This window comes from Chrysemys picta, chromosome 9 (genome assembly GCF_011386835.1).
Source record: "Chrysemys picta bellii isolate R12L10 chromosome 9, ASM1138683v2, whole genome shotgun sequence".
Taxonomy (NCBI): domain Eukaryota; kingdom Metazoa; phylum Chordata; order Testudines; family Emydidae; genus Chrysemys; species Chrysemys picta.
This window is the reverse complement of record NC_088799.1, coordinates 36,940,292-36,959,625: the sequence shown is the minus strand read 5'-3', so window position 1 is coordinate 36,959,625 and position 19,334 is coordinate 36,940,292. Positions and strand designations below refer to the sequence as shown.

Below are 19,334 nucleotides of genomic sequence, written 5' to 3'. Positions count from 1 at the left end.
ACGTCTAGGTCACTGGTGGTAATTTGATCCAGTTCAATAGAGACTGAAAGTCTTTTCCAGCTGATGGCCCTTCAATGAAGCATATGAAGTGAATTGACATGTGGACTGCTCACAATAGACCAGTAATAAAAGCATAAAAAATTGTCTGCCAGACTCAGCAAAGCCCAAGGACTGAATAGGAATGAAGCTTGAGTTACACTGTAGAGGTAGGTCAGGGCAAAGTCAAAGCAACATGGGGAAGCTCATATTGCCTCCTGTACCTGACTGTGGATAAACCTGAGGGCTCCATTGTTCATGTCTTCCAGTTTGCACTCTTTACCAGCAATTTAAAGCATTTAAATGAAATTGTAATCGTGCATTTAATGATACTATTTAAATACATAACACATTGGGTCTCAATGCAACATATGCTAAAATGCCAACAGCAATCTTATGTCATAAGCCAGTTTATTGATCATCATGAGGATAAAAACTGCAGCTGGTTGCAATACAAATTTGCCAAGTACTCCTCGTTTGGACTCATCTAAAGTGACAGGTTTCTTCCTGTTTTTCTGCTAATCCTCTTATCTGGATTTCCCAGGTGCTGCACACCACACAAACTGCTGCCAGGTCCTAATGGTCTTGGGTGTCAGCACATGAGGAAGAGAGCAAACTATAAACACACACAGATGACATCTATCCTGCCAGTGCTAAGACAAGGGAAAGAGACCAACTCCTGTGTCCGCCTCAGCAGTGTAAATCTGGACTAGCGTCACTGATGTCACTCCAGATTCACAGAGGTGTAAATGAGAGCTGAATTTGATCCCAAATGTTGAGACATGAGCCTTAATCCCTACAGAGGAACTTCATCCAGCATTTGTTTCTCCACCCAAGTCTTCTAAGCCTCCATTCCAATGTTTTTTTCAATATAAGAGGCCACGGCGACCCATGGCATAACTTTACTTCAGTGGAGTTACACCAGGGGTTAATTTAGCCCACAGTATCTACCTTATTCCTGGGCCCAAGGCCAATATGTGCTGGGCGTTAAGCCCAGTGCTTTTTATATTCTGTATCTAGGATGCTACGGAACGCTGCTCTCTCTCTCTCCCTGGCAACTCATCCCCTGAGCTTCAGAAAATACCATTCTGATACTTTCAGGCTAGACAAAAGACGCTGTTACTGTAGCCAGGGGCTAGAAGAATGAAAGCAACAGCATCAACAGTGCCTGTAGTTTGCATTAAGTAGAATCTACGGAGTGCTCCCTTCTTTTCCAAAATGCCACCTTCATTTTGCTCTTCTCTCAGACTGACAGGCTCTTTCATCTCCAGAATAGCCCACTCCCCATTATTGACACCATCTGACTTGAGCAAATGAGAGAATAACCTTTTATTTTAGGCTAAAACTGTTTGGTTGAGTCTCCTGCTAAATGAAGCCATTGCAGCATTTTTGTATTCAGCAGGGCTGGCCAATTAATTATTTAGGCATCATTTAAAGCGATCTTTTGAGTTAGTTCCAGCGTGGCTTGGCAAGAATGCTTCTACAAAGTTAGTAATTACAAAAGCCATCAAAATTAGAAGAGCATTTTAAAATGTTCAATGGGTGATTTGCTCAATAGGCAGGGTGGATGAGAGCAGATGCATATTAATGTGATATAACAGAAAGAAAATTTAGTCCTAGTATTTTCCCCTCAGAGATTATACTGCTATTGGCCTTGGTTTGGGAATGAATTTGTCCTTCATATTAGATTTCTTTTTGATTTGGTGAAACTGAAATCTGATCTGTGTGTCTTGGAAATGTTTGATAGTGTTTATGAATGTAGTGCTCACAAAGAGTTCCAGATTGACAGCCCTATAGACTGGAATTGTCTATTTAGCTTCCCGACCCTGACCTCTAAACTGCCGATATTTCCTCAGACTTAATCTAAAAGGACCACCCGTAGAGGTCAAGGGTTATTTCATTCCCCACGCCCAGTCAATCCTGGGCATCTCTGCTGAGAATGCTAACAAGTTCGTCAGTTGCCCTATGGATAATTGCCTACCGAGAACCAAATTCATTTCACATGAGTCACTGGGTCATAGTCCTGCTTCCATCATCAACACTGTGTGAAGGGCAGTGCAATCTGAAGACTGACTATAGCCTGCCCTCACATCAAATGTACATTTGTTAGGAAATTAATTACATGTCTTCGCACCCTCTTGAGCCAGTCAGACTGTAGCCTAAATCCATGCTGTTCTGTAAGCCATCATTCACCTTCACACTTCCGGTTGTTCTACTCAAAGTAGTGCCAGGGCTACACCACCTGCAGACTAATGCATTGTAGCTCACCAACATCAGTGTTGCAAGAAAGTAGCAATAGAAACAAATGGACACCCTCAGAAATTTCAGTGTCATTATTCCTGATTTGAAGCAATCTAGGCAAGCTTTGAATCAGGCCCAATATGCCTAGATAGTTTGCTGGGGATTCTGGATTGCTAATCTATAGCACAGAATATGGCATTACACTGAAGAGCATCCAGCGCCACTAGATAAAGACACAATTTATAAACATATAACTTATTAACAGTATTATTGATCAGCATCTCCACAGCAATTAGGCCCAATTTCAATCTAAAAATCAGGGTTAGGTTAGAATCATGTCCATTGGGCCAAATTCATTTCTGGTGTGACTGCAAAGAAGCCAATAAATTACACCAGGGAAGAATTTGGCCTAATGTTTTGAAAATGAAAAGCCTGTAATATCAGTTGTCCTACTCCTATAGCAGTTCTCTATTGTACTGCATTCTTTCCTTATCACTCTATTTCTTACCTACTTTTCTTCTGCTGACCCTTCTCATTTAACATTTCTACAGTGCAAGGGGGCCAACCAAACTGGAACTGCATCATTTCAGTCTCTGTATAAACAAAGTATGTGACTTCTTCCTCTCTCTTCTGCTTTTTATTCTCAGTTGTAATTCCATAGCACCTCCGGGTATAATACTGTGCATCATTATTCAGGTCTCTATGAAGACATGTTTATTCTTACTTGTTTTGCTATAACTAAGACTTTAGAACAAATATTATGTAAAAAAGATAATGGATAAAAGCCTTTCTTCTCTTCAGCCAGCAATGCAAACCTAGATACTCTGTTTATCAACTTCACCCACAAACGGCCTGGGATACACTACTTGTGTGGGCTCTAGAAGGCCCTAGCAAGCTTGACCAGGTTGCTCAAGCATAGCCTACCACTAAGTCACTTCTTTCTTCTGCTTCCCCTTTACGTACGGCATCTAGGCCGCAGAGTTTTATAAACTACGTCTACTCTCTAGACACACCCTGGCAGTCTGTCCCTGGTTGAGAAAACAGGAATGTTTGTGGAGTTTAGTTCTATCTCTGGGTGATTCTGGCCAACATGTTTGGGGCCTTTCCAAGACCTACGGGGGTAGTATACCCCATCCAATCCCATCCCATCTCTCTCTTTTTACCCAACACCCCCCCTCTATTCATGCAATACTCCCCCATTCTGATTTGCCACACTATCAACCTCCAACATTCAAGTCCGTCCTAAAGACTCATTTGTGATGTTCACAAAAAGGGGTCAAAATAACTAAAGATAAATTGCTGGCCTTGCAGCTTTGCCCCATCTTCTTTGGAAGCTCCTTGGGGAGAGCACTGTCTTCAGTCCATGCCTTGTGCAGTACTGAGCTCACATTTAGCACCTCTGACTAACTCACACTGGAAACAACTCATGCCTCTGAATTGGAAGAGGCAGAGAGAATATACAGTGGGAGCCCAAACTCACCCCTCAGATAACTCCACTGAAGTCAGCGAGATACCCAAACTAGCACACTGGAGACAAAGTGGCCCAGTATTCAAGCAAGGTGAAACTTAAAGTGAGCTATGGAATTTAACTTACAATAGAAAACCAGAGGTTTAAATTATTCAGTGTAATACCATTAAATATGAATGTAAGGCAGGGAGATCTCATACGACTGATTTTGTCTTATACTAAGCTGCACGGTATTTAAAGAACCAAACTAAGGAACCACCAGGGTCCAAGTGTCCTTCAGTTTAATCCTAAAACCCTGGGCAAAAACTCCAGCACTCTGAACAGCTCAGAAAAACCCCTTAATTGCTTTGAAGCATTATTTCCTGATTCTGGACCCAGTTTTGCAGTGTGAAGAATGTGTGTGAACCCTTAGGCAGGGCTCCATGTAGGGACAGGAGTCCACCTGTGTGGATCCACAAAACAACAAGGCTCCAGGGGAGTGCAGGGACCACCTCTGACCATCACATTGTTTTCTCTAACAAGCATTGCTTTTCCATTTCTGTACACTGTGTTAAGCAGAGAGTTTGGAAAGGCACCTGTGCTTTCTTTATGAACTGAACATTGTGGGATTACTATGGAAATACTTTTTTTAACGTAAAATTGCTCAGAGAGTTTAAGGCCCTAATTCTGTTTCCACTGAAGTCAATGAGAATTTTACCTTTGACTTCAGTGGAACAGGATTGGGCCATTATCTTGTGTCTCTCTCTTCAGGACACTTTGATCATCACTGTAAAGATACTGTTGCTCATTTTGAAAAGAAATAGCAATTCCCATTTATATTAGAGAAAACCTTTAAATGGAACCATAGAACAAAGGCTCCAGGAGCTTGGGATACAAACATCTATTTAGGGAATTTTGTCCCAAAAGACCCACAAGTACTTCACAAAACTGCAGACAAACAGCACTAGTGAAATGCTTCAGGCTGGGGAGCTATGGGCCAACGAGCGTACAGCATCCTACAGAGAGGAAGGACATATCAGCTGTGAAAACTGAGCTAAATCTCTACTCTTACAAAAAATGGCTGGGCAGAGGCCCTCACTGGGCAGATACAGCCTTGTTTGTTAAAAGATCATATTAGGAAGGCTCACATTCTTGTTCATCTGTTTTGAAGGACAAAGGATATGAATCTACTGGGATCTGAACCTGCAGTTCCAAGAAAGCTAGACCAATAAGGCTAAGGAAAAGGGCAGTGATTTGTTATAGAAATGGTTATTTACTACTATGTCCATTGCATGTGATCATTCAGAACCATTCTTAGAATACCTGTCACTCCCTCATTATACCCATAGCTGTAAATGGTCTCAGTGGAAAATACCATTGTAAGGATACTTTGCAGTAGATCCAGCTTGATAAATAGCAAGGCTCCACTTGGATAATTGTTCAGTGTCAATTATTCTTTTAAATGCATTTAATTTCGTATTTACTTTTATATGTGATTAAACAAGAGCAGGTCTTGGATACAGTGGAAGTGAAAATGTTAAAATGGATGTTTGGAGTTACGAGGATGGACCATGTTTAGAACAAGCGAATCAGGGGAAGTGCAAAGGTGGTACCAATTACAGAAAAGCTGAGGGAATACAGGCTTAGCTGGTTTGGACATATGAAAAGAAGATCAGATTTTGACACTGGAATTTTCCTTTTACATGTGTGTGGCTGAAATTGTGAATACTTTCTTCTGGGGGAAATACTGGCCCCAATTCTGTATGATTCTATTCCTGCATTTGGGATAGGAACAGGGTGGTGTGGGCCTTGGAAGTGCCTTTTAGATACCTCTGCATTCATATTTTGGGGCAACCAAGAGCCTACCCAGCCCCTGCTGTCAGTTAAAGCATCCTCTGGACTGCTCTAAATTACACTCTGCTTTTCATGAACCTGGTAAGCAGAGAATAACTGTGAGCTCTGGACATACCACCAATGTGCCCTCCATGTAGTGAGTGGGAACTGGGCCACTAGATACATTTACTTTCTGCACATGTTTCAAGGCCTACGTTGGCTTCCAGGTACTAGTGGAAATGAACGTTGTTCTATCCATTGCTTGGAGAATTCAAGGGTGAAGATGTTTAGCTATTTAGCAGCCTGTAATGGAATAAGCAGTTTATTATTTGTTGTTTCAAATGGCGATACAAGACTATGACTTTGACTTGTGGGGAGTGTGTTGTAGGGGACACCCGTTACCAGAATAACATCTTTTATAAATACCAATACATTAAGTTATACTACCACCAAGCTCTTATCTAGCACTTTTCATCAGTGTAACTCAAAGCACTTTACAAAGGAGGTCAGTATCATTGTCACCATTTTACGGAGGGGGAAACTGAGGCACGGCGACTGACCGTGACTTTACCCAAAGTCTCCCTGCAGACCAGTGGCAGAGCTAGGAATAGAACCCAGGGCTCCGGAGTCCTAATCCAGTGCTCTATCGACTAGGAAAAACTGCTCTGAAGAGAAATCAGAGTATAGCTCCTAACCCTCAGTGTCAAGGACCTAGGTGATCTTGGGCCTGTGTAGATCTCATTATTCGCTCCCTATGCTCCTCCGAGTTTTCTCCTCACTGCTCTTACCTGTCTAGTCATTTAAACCTCACTCACCAACATAGTGTTGCCTCCTCCCTTTGTTAAATTTGAACCACCATTCTTTTCTATTTGCTAGAGACATTGGCTTTTTTGTCCATAAGGCACCCTTCTGCCCCACCCTCCCCCCAAGGCCTGATTCTCCTAGGGAAAATTAGGACTAGCTCCACTCAAATCAGGGTCTGTTTTCACTGGAGCTGGAAAGTGATCAAGCTAGTGTGTTCAAAATAGAAGTGCAAGCACAGCAATGCAAGTGACAGAAGAAGTTAGTTGCCCCAAGTGCAAGCCCATTCCTGACTCTAGACACATACTTGGGTGGCTACCCCTGCTGCCACTCATGCCATCACAGCTACACTTCTATAGTTAGGGCACTAGCCATTAACTCCCTTCTTAAAACCTCTTATTCCAGGAATCCATCCACTACCTGATTCTCCTCTCCAGTAATTCACCACCACTAATCCTTGCCTGAACTGTTGTCCCTTGTCTTGTGTTGGCTTGGCCTCTTCATATTAGCATGTCTCCAGTGGTGGCAAATCACCTTGCTCTGGGTTTGTGAAGTGCCGGGTAAATTTATACCATTCTGTGTTGTTGTTAATAATCAGCTTATGTGCAGTAAAATGTCACATTATGTTTTATTGAAAACAATTCAAACTACTACAGACTGTAGGATGAAATATCTTTTAAAAAAGTAAGTGTCTTGTGGTATAAGTATAAAATGGAAGATCAGTTATCTCTGGCAATGGACGTTCTAACTCGGATCTATAACTCTGAATGTCAAGCCACACAGTATGGTTTCCTTTGCACAGGACACAGGAAAATAAGAATATGTTTTCAGGACAGCCTGGCACGGTATGACAATATGTGGCACATGAAAATAATGTTAGGAACATGTGTCATCAGGACACAGTCTCCCAGCACACACACGGTGCTGCTGGAGAACAACAGCCTCAATAGCTCTTGCTCATTTGATTCCATCTTGGCAGTATTAGGGCCTGATCCTGAAAACCCACAGGTCCCATTCATTTGAATGGCCACGGAGGGTGCTCAGCACTGCTCAGAATCAGGCATTTAATCCTATAAAGAAAGAACTCCTACTCAAACAACGCAAGGGCATCTAATACGGGAGCTGACCCCGCTTATTTTGTGTCACTAAAATACACAGATAGGATTCGGAGACCACAGGAGCAGAGCAGCTATGCTGAGTAAGAGGATGCTGTGCTATCACACAATTAATTTTTAGAGAAGACCCACACTTCAAAGTCTAAGCAGGAGCCTTTTGCAGATTTATTCAAGAGAAAGTAGATGGAATGAAAGTGGGAGTTAGCCTGGCCCAAGCCAAAATGCCAACAAACCACAGCGCCCCCCTGGCTAGTTAGGCTAGGCTGTTCACAAAGGGGAAATTAACCCTTTTGGACCTGCATGGGTAATCAAGGTCACACACTGAAGCACAGGGTATGTTTACCCTCCTTATTTTAGCTGGCATAGACGCAAATATTGTTAATGATCATAACAGGCAAGCTGCAGTGGGCGTCTCAATGCCCTTGTGCAGTAGCAGCAGGAGTGTTATATGCACGGCCCTGGTACTCAGCAGTAAGCAGGACCTTAATTCTGCTGCAGGATTCTTGGGTCCTCAGGCGCTCTGGTATAATGCATACTCTGTGCAAAGCTTAAAACAGGTTGCCTGAGTTCACAAGTCTCAGGTGGGCCAGTCACTGGCTAGGGATGGTGATGTGGCTAAATCTGAAATGAATGGGGCACAGCACTGGTCATCCCCTCCCTAGTCCACTCCTCCTCAGAGCAGCCGAGATCATGACAAACGTAAACCTAGCCAAGCCCTAATCCTCTGTTATGAAACATTCCATCAGCCAGGACAGAACAGACACTTTCACGAGGGCACAGTGTAAAGTAGCATCTCCTTGTCATGACTCCAAATTTACCCTCTTTTGGCAGTGAGGGTCCATGTGTTCCTCATATTCTGGATGAGAGTAAAATGGGCTGATCAGATTTTTGCCATGCTCTTCGTAATTTTTGACCCCCTCAGTCAACCCCCTCTAACTCTCCTCCTTTCTGGCCCAGGTAATCGTTCTCGAGTAGGAAAACTTTAAATAAATCTAATCTTGATAACAAACATTGGTTTCTTTTAAATGAATGGTTTAATTTGTCCTTTGGTGAGCACTGCTTACTGAATTTTTAGCTTTTACCATTCTGGTAGCTCTCTCAGCTCCAAGGGTTCCTGTTTGTCTCCTGCCATTTAAAATTCAATTGGGATTTTCACCCTGTTGATAATTGCACAGAGGTCTAAGAAAGATCATGCATATTGTTTCTAACTTTATTCCATGGAGCACTAGAGGGCAGGGGGTGTATGCTTCGTGGGGAGAAAACAGAGTTCAAACGATTGATTTTAAAAGTAGCATTATGGGGGTGTATCAGGGTGTGATTTAGTCTCATTTAAATGCATTCGAATGATCACATTCACACTTTTCAAGTCTGGATGATGGCAGAAGGAGAAATGAGAGGGCACCTAGAAGGAGAAAGACATTGCAAGCCTGCTCACACGTTGTGACCATGCCACCACCTAAGGTAAATGTACACTTATGGCAGCGTATAGGGTACAGGCGCTGCACGCCCAGCTAGCACAGGTATAAATAGCAGAGTAGATGGTGAGGCATTGCTTTAGGTCATAGAATATCAGGATTGGAAGGGACCTCAGGAGATCTAGTCCAACCCCCCGCTCAAAGCAGGACCAATCCCCAATTAAATCATCCAACGGATTTTTGCCCCATATCCCTAAATGGCCCCCTCAAGGATTGAACTCTCAACCCTGGCTTTAGCAGGCCAATGCTCAAACCACTGAGCTATCCCTTCCCCCTATGAGTAGAGTGCCCTACACACCTGAACTCCATGTACCCTACACAACTCTCTTCACACTCATGCAGTGTCTCCCATATCCACATTGCTATTTTTAGGCATTCCACTGCCTCCCCACTGCCAAATCCCTCTAATGCAACTACACAAGACAATGTGTCACAGGCTACTGATTAACGTTTACAAACAGTAATAGGACTCACATGGCTTATTCCCATTCATTGCACAATTACGCTGTTGGGTGTTCTGTATTTAAAAGAATCAAACTCACTGTGTAACTGCACATGATTTTTTTTTTCTGGTTTTGCCCTCTGTCCCATTAGCATTTTTGTACATAAAGTGACTCTATTGCAATAAAACCCCACTGAAGTCTTTTTTCATAACAGAACAGGTAGCCTAGGCATCTTGGTGTCTGTATAAACACAGAGTTAAAAGCATGCAGATTGCTTTCTCTCTGTTTCCAGAATAAAGCATTTATCTATCAGTTTTAAAGTCAGTTTGTCAGGCACATTTGTTTCAAGTCAAATAAAGAATTCCTCCTCCTCTTCATTTCCATTTCCATGGTTTGCTCTTGATATTCGCAAATGAAAGTTTGAAGCTGTCTGTCCTGCTCCTTTATTTCTTTTGACAGCAGATAATGACAGATGGATTCTATCCTCAGAAGGCAAGTTGATTCTGGAGCCAGCAGCAGCTAATGAATAGTTTGGTGCTTGTGGCTGAGGAAGACTGTCCTGCAAGTCCCTTGAAAACCTGCTAAGTGGAGATGGATTGCATTCAGAATTTACTACCGTGAATCCTGTGTCAACATTGGTCTCTGCTTCTTGCCTTTGAAAATGGATTTCTTGGCTGGAGATGTTCAGTTTAGTTCCTGCACTTACATTGAAAGAGGTGGTATCAGACCGTGAAGTAGCTGCTGGACTGCTGGCCTGGGATGAAGAGCAGGAGTTACTCTGTGGGGTGCTGCTAACGCTCCCAGAAATAATTCTGTCTTCTGATTTGATTTTACACTTCATCATTCTGATCTTCCGGCTTTTCTGTTCTGGATTAACCCACTTTGTGGGAAAGGGGGCTAGCGTGGAATTCTGTAGGATCTTTTCTTCACTTGCATTATTGTGCTGATTAGAAAGCCCGTCATTTTTTTCATTGTGTTTTGAGTTGCCTTGAACCTGTTAAAGAAAGATTGATGAGAACACAATTAAATCATTGTTTGAACAGCAATGAAGTGACTACTGTGTCCTCAACTGCGGCTACCATGCTGAAATCATCTACAACTCAATGATTACGGGTTCCATTATCTTCTTCTACAACTCGGACGTAGAAACCCATGCTAAAGAATTTATGAATGAGCTGATCCATTCATTTCAATGTACCATTACATTTATACATTTTCATTTTAGTTTGAAACTAATCACAGATCACAATTTTCACTCTTTTGATAAAAAAACAAAACAAAAACAAAGATTCAGTGGTACCATTAGAGTCAAATTCTAATCTTATTTTAAGTCACACATGCACTGACTTTTATGATCTCATACAAACGTTAAATTAGTTTGCTGATTTAGTTCTAAGAGACTCCAAAAATCCAGTCTGATCTGTATTAAAATAACTAGCACTTTTCTTATGAGTTTTAAGATTAAAATCTGTTGGAAAAAGTAATACTTCAGAACACAAAGTGTCCAGTAAGTTCTTGGAGTGTGTTGGGGACAACTTCTTGTTTCAGAAGGTGGAAGTAGTAACCATGGGGGCAGCCACTTTAGGCTTGGTTCTTACTAACAGGGACTAATTGGTTGTGAATCTGAAGACTGAAGGCAACTTGGATTAAAGTGATCATGAAACAATAGATTTCATGATTCTAAGGAAAGGAAGGAGTGAAAGCAGCAGAATAAGGACAATGGACTTCAAAAAAAAAAAAAAATCCAGACTTTAACAATCTTAGAATTGATAGGTAGGGTCCCAGGGGAAGAACAGAAGGGGAAAAAATTGTTCAGGAGAAGTGACAGTTTCTCAAAGAGACAGTATTAAAGGCACAACAGCAAACTATACTGACAAAGAAAAAATAGCAAGAATAGTAAGAGGCTAATTTGGCGCCATTAGGAGCTCATTAATGACTTGAAAATCAAAAGGGAATCCTACAAAAAGTGAAAACATGGACAAATTGCTAAGGATGAGTTCAAAAGACTAACACAAGCATGTAGGGACAAATCAGAAAGCTAAGGCACAACAACAGTTACACCCAGCAAGGGACATGCAAGGAAATAAGAAGAGGTTCTATAAATACATTAGGAATAAGAGAAAAAAGAAAGAAAGGCTATGTCAACTACTTAGCAGGGAAGGAGAGCTACTAATGGATGATATAATGAAGGCAGAGGTGTTTGATGTCTATTTTGCTTCAGTCTCCTCTAAAAACATAATTTGCAACCACATACTTAACACAATTAATATTAGCAAGGGGAAAGGAATACAAGCCAGAATATGGGAAGAACAAGCTAAAGGATATTTAGATAAGTTAGATATATTCTAGACAGGCCCTGATTAAATTCATTCTATGCTACTTAAGGAATTAGCTGAAGCAGTCTTGGACTCAGTAGTGACGATCTTCAAGAGCTCATGGATGATGGGCAAGGTCCCAGAGGACTTTAGAAGGGCAAACATAGTACCTATCTTTAAAAGAGGGAACAAAGAGAACCTAGGGAATTACAAACCAGTCAGCCTACCTTCTATACATGGAAAGATGCTGGAACAAATCAATTTGTAAGCACCAACAGAATAATAGCATGATAAGTAATAGCCAACATGGATTTTTCAAGAACTAATCATGCCAAGCCAACCTAATTTCCTTCTTTGTCAGGGTTACTGGACTATTGGAGCAAGGAAGAGCTGTAGATGTGATATAATAAGGCTTTTGACATAATCCCACATGATATTCTCATAAGCAAACTAAGGAAATGTGGTCTAGATTAAATTACTATAAGGTGTGTGCACAACTAGTTAAAAAAACACACTCAGAGTAGTTATCAGTGGTTTGCAAAAATCTGAGAATACAACAAATCCAGACTAACTTTTCTGTGAAGACCTTCAAAAGCCCCCCAAATGATGCCTTAAATCTTGAAATCACTTCTGGTTAATGGCCAAAGCTCTCAAAACCTTGGGACCATCACCAAAAAATGGCAGAGGCTGTGGGAAAACAGCAAGGTCAAGAATCAAGATTTCATTATGGATCCTACAAACCAGCTACCTGGCTTTGCCAGGCCATGTAAGATAAGGGTCACAGTAAAATGCCTCAGAAACTCACACAGGCATCACAATTTCCTACTACACAAATGGATAGCATGATATGCAAATGTAGAGAAGATTCCCAAACCATGGACTGTAAGACAGTCAATATCATAATCGCTATGTAAATCCATGGTGCACCCACAGTTCTGGTCTTCCCTTCCCACCCACCCCCGTCTCAAAAAAGTTATAGCGGAACTGGAAAAGGTTCAGAAAAGGGCAACAGAGATGATAAAGGGTATGGAATGGCTTCCATGAGAGGAGAGACTAAAAAGATTGGGGCTGCTCAGCTTAAAAAAAAAAAAGACAAGTAACGGGGAATGAGATAGAGGTCTAAAAATCATGAATGATGTGGGAAAAGTTAATAAAGAAGTGTTATTTACCTTTTCCCATAATGTACAAAAAATTAATAGGCAACAGATTTAATACAAAGAAGAGGAAGTAACTTTTTCACACAACACACAATTAACCTGTGGAACCCATTGCCAGGGGACGTTGTGATGGCCATAAATATAACTGGGTTCAAAAAAATAACTAGATAAGTTCACGGATGACAGGACCATCAATGGCTTCTAGCCAAGATGGTCAGGGATGCAACCCAACTCTTGGGGCAGTCCTAAACCACTGACTGCCAGAAGACAGGAGAAGAAAACAGGGGTAGATTTCGCCAACTGCCCTGTGTTCTGTACATTTCCCCTGAAGCTCTGGTATTAGCCATTGTTGGAGACAGGATACTGGGCTAGATGGACCATTGGTCTGACCCAGTATGGCATTTCTTATGTTCTGAAGATGAAATTAATTAAAGGCAGGTGCAAAGTACTACACTTAAGAAGGAAAAAATCAAATGCACAACTACATAACAGAGAATGATTGGCTAGACAGTTGTAGTGCAATACTACTGGGAGTTATAATGGATCACACATTGAATACAAACCAACAGTGTGATGCCGGTGCAGAAAAGGCCACTATCATTTTGGGGTGTATTATAATAGAAGAGTCATATGGGAGATACGGGAGGTAATTGTCCCATTCTGCATGGAACTAGTGAGGCCTCAGCTGGAGTACTGTGTCCAGTTCTGGGCACCACACTTCAGGAAAGTTGTGGACAAACTGGAGAGAACCCAGAGGAGAGCAACTAAAAAGAGATCAGGTTTTCTAAACCTTTTAAATGTGGAAAGGTTAAAAATACTGGGCAAGTTTAGTGTTGAGAAAAGAAGGCTGTGGGGGACTTGATAACAGTCTTCAAATATGTCAAGGTGTTTTATAAAGAGGATGGTGATCAATTGTTCTCCATGTCCACTGAAGGTAAGACAAGAAGTAGCTGACAATCTTTAGCAAGGGAGATTTAGATTAGATATTAGGGAAAACTTTCTAATGATAAAAATAGTTAAGTACTGGAATAGGTGACCAAGGAAGGTTTTGAATCCCTATAATTGTCTAACCTTGTCTTAAAAACCTCCAAGCACCTGTCAGGGATGGTCTAGGTATGCTTGGTCCTGCTTCAGCATGGGGGGGATAGACCAGATGACCTCTTGAGGTCCCTTCCAGCCCTACAATTCTATGATTATATCAAAAATATGAGCATTAGGAATCACCTATAAACCCTTCGGGAAAGGGCAAAGAACGGAATAGTAAAGTAACTAAAGATAACTCAAGGAAGACAACTGAGAACACTGAGGATGGGTGAGCATGTGAAATATCAGGTCTCTTATCAATTACATTATCTATCCCATAATAAATAACCCAAATATAAGCATAATAATGGACTCCAATTTGCATCATTTATTTGCTGGAAGAAAAAAACCCCAGGGGGATCGGAAGGAGAATGGTAATTTGTTATGGGGGAGAGCCTGCCAACCCTGACTCTTGGAAGTAATTCTTAGTAAGGAATAAAGTCCATAGAAGTAATAGAACTACTCACTCAAGTAAGCACAAGTCATGTGAGTTAGGGTTTGCAGGTTCAGGCCTTAAGTCACCAAATGTATTTTGATAACCAAGCATCTTTATCTGAATAGAGTTGCCCCCTCTTACATTACATTATCCATGTCTCAGTCTGATGCCAGAGTTGCCCCTCTGCCAAGTGGTATCAGATGTTTGAGGCATTGCAAGTTGGCTTCCCAGTGGTGAAGAAATCAGTGACAGAGTCTGGGTGTATTCTAAGTGTAATTTGTTTTATTTACACACGTATGCCAGTCCTGGAACAGAAACAAACACAAACAGCATGCAGGGCAATCCCTTCTTTCAGGCATCTCAACTCAACACTAATGCCCAGAGAGCAATTCTGCCTCAAGAACTGACTCTAACCGGAGACCAAGGCAGTGAGCAAACATTCCTGCTGCTCACACAGCTCCCTCTCCTTAGACTGCCTATACACAGAATCTAGTGTAACTAAGTCACTAACAACACATAGCAATGTCCTTCTAAGACTGAACATTTGCTCAAACACTTAGGGCCTGTCTACACAGCAACTTAATGTGTGGCAACCCAGGGTGTGAACGTACTGTATATTAGCCTGACATATACTAAGTTGCCATGTGGACCATGCTACCATGTTCTAAACATTCTGTAGTGTGCTTCCTCATACTGCTGTTAGTGTCAAAACGCACTACAGACCTTTTAGTGCGTGGTAGTAGGGTCCACTTAGTGCAAGGCAAGCTAGTGCAGCACTTTACATTCACACCTTGCTGCAACTGTGTTACCATGTAGACAAGTCATAACACAAAAGAACTTGGAAGGTTATGTGCAACAGCGCCACCTGTTGACACCTGCCATAACGGGAAAAATGCTCACCTATGATTCTCCGAAGAATAGACAGACTGACTAATAAGTGTGATAAGCCAAGGACATTTTATACTTGTAATTGATCAACCGTCATCCAAGATATATTCTGCAATGGGAAGGACAGACTGAAAAGATGGAAGGTGATCCCTTAACAGAGACAAACTATTAAATAATATTAAATTGGTTTCCAAAGAGTCATTCAACATGGAGATGCCCTAACTAATGCTAATTGGTCATTAGCAAGGGATCATATGGAACCTTTGTGACTTCGGTAGGATTTGTTCCTTTTCTTAATTGACAAACCAGGGATACTGTAGTTTCTTCAGCATGAAGGATGCAATCCTGGGAGGTGCTGAGAGCCATCAACTGCCATTACCTCTAGTGGGATATGATAGTCCCTGGATCACAGGATCGGGCTCTTCATGCCAAACTATCAGCATATCAATGTGCTGCTTGAAGCAACAAAACAAAACACAAATCCCAGGTTCAGACTGACTCCTAGTTCCCTTGACAGGAGGAGGATGAGTCACAGCTAAAAAACAAATCCTAATCCTCTCCTGCCAGGGAATTCAAATGCATCTGTCAAAGTGAAGCCCTTGCCTATATCAGGTGGTAACCACCTCGTTTGCAGACAGACAGGATGAAAAGTACGAACACATAAAAGCAAAAGCTGCACTGAGGATTAACAGTGAGAGATCAGTGAACAAATTAGCCATGCAGATGGATTAGCAGGAATTGTACCAAATAATCTCTAGAAGGAATAGAAAGGGAAAAAATAAAATGAAGGCAAAATCACTCTGCCAAAGAATCAGAGAAAAATTAAATACTACGCAGGATTGCTACAAATTATTGAAATAATCCAAACTATACTGTACGCAGAAGTATGAGAAAATGAATGAAAATACTAGGACATAAACATGTTTAAATGGAAAATGTTGAGTAATTTAGATCCACAGGAATAATTATTCAGCGATACACTTAGTTGAAATGTTTTCATTGAAATTTTGAATTTTCCAAAAAAATCTATTAAATCTATAAACTAGTTGAAAAATTTGCACAAAATTTTTTATTTTCCAACCCCAAAATTGACATTTCTAAATTGTTCAGGTAGATTGATTCAAAAGCATGTTACAAATACTAGGCCTGCTCTCATAGCTCTTACTCCTGTCCACCATTTGAAGGTGAAGCCATTTTAAGGTTAACTCTTAGTAATGATTACTATATTACAGCAATGCCAAGAGCCTACAGATCAGGGCCCCGTTGTGTTAGATGCTATACATCCATATAGGAAATGACAGTTCCAGCCTCAAATAGCTTATGGTCTAAAAGCTATTCGGCCTGATTCTTTCCCTCACACTGGTGCTAATCAGGAGTTAGTTCATTAAAGTCAAGGGAGTTAAACTGGTTTAAAGTGAGTGGAGAATCAGAGCCACTGAATTCATTCTTTTCATTTCTAGCTCTGGGTGACTCATTTACTGCCCAATAACACCAAGTGCTGGATGCTTCCTGCTAGGTGTATAATGCTTATCTCCAGCTTGTGACAAGGCCCTCAGACGCATCAAGCTTTTAATCTTTCTGCCTCCATTTCCCCAACCGTACAATGGGGATGCTACCTGTGACAGATATGCACAATATCTGATATGCATGATAGCCTGCCATAGCCTTGAAGAAACCTTACTGAATTAAGGGTCCTTAGGGTCCATTGTACTAAATGCAAAGTTTGTGTTATTGTGGGCTGGGATCGTATGTAACCTCTAGGGAGGAGATGTAATGTAAGGCCTGAATGATCACAGAACTATATTGAACAATGTGCCAAACAAGAATGGCCTTTTGGGATAATATGTTTGAAGTGGATTTCCTGGGAAATATTGAGGGGGAGGTGAATGCAAATTCCCAACTTCCAGACCAGTAAAGTGCACATAAGTAGACAGACAGGTCAAATCAGATGTAAAGCAACGCAGTGTGGGCAGGGCTGGCTCCAGCTTTTTTGCCGCCCCAAACGGCAGAAAAAAAAAAAGAAAGATAAAGCCGCGATCGGCAGCACTTCGGCGGCAGCTCTACCGCGCCGCTTCATTCTTCGGCAGTAGTTCGGCAGCCGGTCCTTCCCTCCGAGAGGGACTAAGGGACCCGCTGCCGAATTGCCGCCGAAGAGCCGGACGTGCCACCCCTTTCCATTGGCCACCCCAAGCACCTGCTTCCTGCGCTGGAGCTGGCCCTGAGCATGGGACAGCAGGAGGACTGCCAGAGGTGGAAAAGTTCATCCAAAATACAGACAGGTCCACTTGAACCATTTTCCAGAATAATTCATCCTGAAATGGACTAAATCCACTTTCAAAATGGATTACCTAATTTGCAAAAGGACACAAGATTATTCTAAAAAGAATTGTGCCATGTGAACACAAGTCAGTTTAAGCCAAAAAACAAAAGTTAACATGAAAAATCCCACCCATGGAAACAAGCCTTTATTCACTATGATTTATTCACTCCAACCTAGGCAGTACAGTACAGCCTAGGCAGCTCAGTTTAACTATTAAACTTTCACAAAAATTGACAGATACCATACACCCAAACATACCCTTCCTTGGGTGGCACCCAACAGCACAGCTAGAAACCAGCTTCTGAAAGCATTTCCACTCTAAACCCTTATCATAAAGAAATAATTCAGGCACTTACAGTAATTTCATCTGAGGGTGAAACTCTGTCTACAGACCAGCCTGCAAAGTACCGTACTTGCATTTCAGGTTATAATTTATCAAGTCTAACTGCACAATGTCATATCAGCCCAGGGGGAGATATTACAAAAATATCTGGCAATCTTTTTATGTTACTTTGGGTGGTTTTATTAATGGAGAAATCACCCAGAGTATGGGATAGACAGCTATAAATATTTTATAAATTCGAAGGAAGAAATAAATAATAATAAATAACTATCTTCCAATCAGACCCTGTGTTCTTCCTAGCTGGCAAGTCACCTACTGAATTAAAGACAGCACACATAAAAAACCCAATACCTGAAGCAAGATTTTGTTTCCTTCGTAGTCCTGAGTTTGCCATCGGGTGCTACTGATAGGAATACATGGATTAGGCAGAAGAGGTACCAGCTGCCCAATTTCATGGACCTTGAATTGCAACACGGAAGATTCTTTCAGTTCAACAGAGACCCCCGGGGGCAGCTGCTTCAAGCAGAGCTGAACAGCAACGGTTTGTGTTGCATACAGCACAAAGACACAGAAGTTACTCTTCTGCATAGTTGCTTCTTTTTGTAGGATCATCTCGTAAAGTCTGACTGCATCATCATAGTTATCAAAGCTACAGTAGAGAGTCACGCGCAGAATTTCAGTGCCATAATGAACTTGCCGTACACCCCATACAGGCATATGCTCATCCAGACCATAAAATTCCTGGCCAGCAGGTGCATAAGGGTACTGTTTCCCATTAGCATGTTGCATGTGGTGATCCTGCCATGGAGGGTGCTGGAAAAAATCATGGACCCGAAAAATCCGTTCTTCCCCAAAGTCCTCATGCAGGAAAAGGAGAATGGACATCCCAGGAAATCCAGAGCTTTTCCGGTGATATTTCTCATAATACTTCACTGGAGTAACACGTTCGGATACAAGGAAGAGGCGAACATCCAGACAGATCCACCCCAGAAGCCGATCAAGAGTTTGCTGCAGGAGTAATGAATGCCCAGAGGTGGCAAGAAGATGCACAGTCATCACTAACGAGTCTGCTCTTCCATCCATTGTAAAATCACCTTGAGAATAAAAATAAAGACAGATGAGTGCTTCTGTATACACTGAATAATCCTAAACAATTATACTTCGGATTTCTCTTTTGCTTCCCATCTGAAGATCTCAGCATGCTTTACATGCCTCACACATCCCTGTGAAGTAAAGACTTGTAGCTGTATCTATATTTTACAGATAAAAGGTGAAGCACAGAGAGGTTAAGGGATTTGCCCAAGGTCATACAGAGGAACAGTGACAGAGCTGGGAATAAATCTCATTCCCTTACTCCCAGTCCTTTAACCACCAACTAATACAAATAGAAACCATCTGACA

At 41.6% G+C, this 19,334-nt stretch overlaps 1 protein-coding gene across 6 annotated transcripts in view; it reads right to left on the bottom strand.

Moving 5' to 3' along the window:
• Window positions 1–6,962: 6,962 nt before the first annotated feature.
• FAM124B (family with sequence similarity 124 member B) overlaps window positions 6,963–19,334 on the bottom strand; it is a 34,640-nt gene continuing 22,268 nt past the window's right edge. For 5 of the 6 annotated variants that reach the window (XM_042853589.2, XM_024103230.3, XM_024103231.3 and 2 more), the window contains 2 exons: window positions 18,285–19,027; window positions 6,963–10,385 (listed from right to left, as the gene is read on the bottom strand). In XM_042853589.2, coding sequence (XP_042709523.1) covers window positions 9,741–10,385; window positions 18,285–19,016 — 1,377 coding nt within the window. In that variant the 5' untranslated portion in view covers window positions 19,017–19,027 and the 3' untranslated portion in view covers window positions 6,963–9,740. The remainder of the gene's footprint in view (window positions 10,386–18,284; window positions 19,028–19,334) is intronic. The other variant, XM_065558024.1, reaches the window with a different exon arrangement.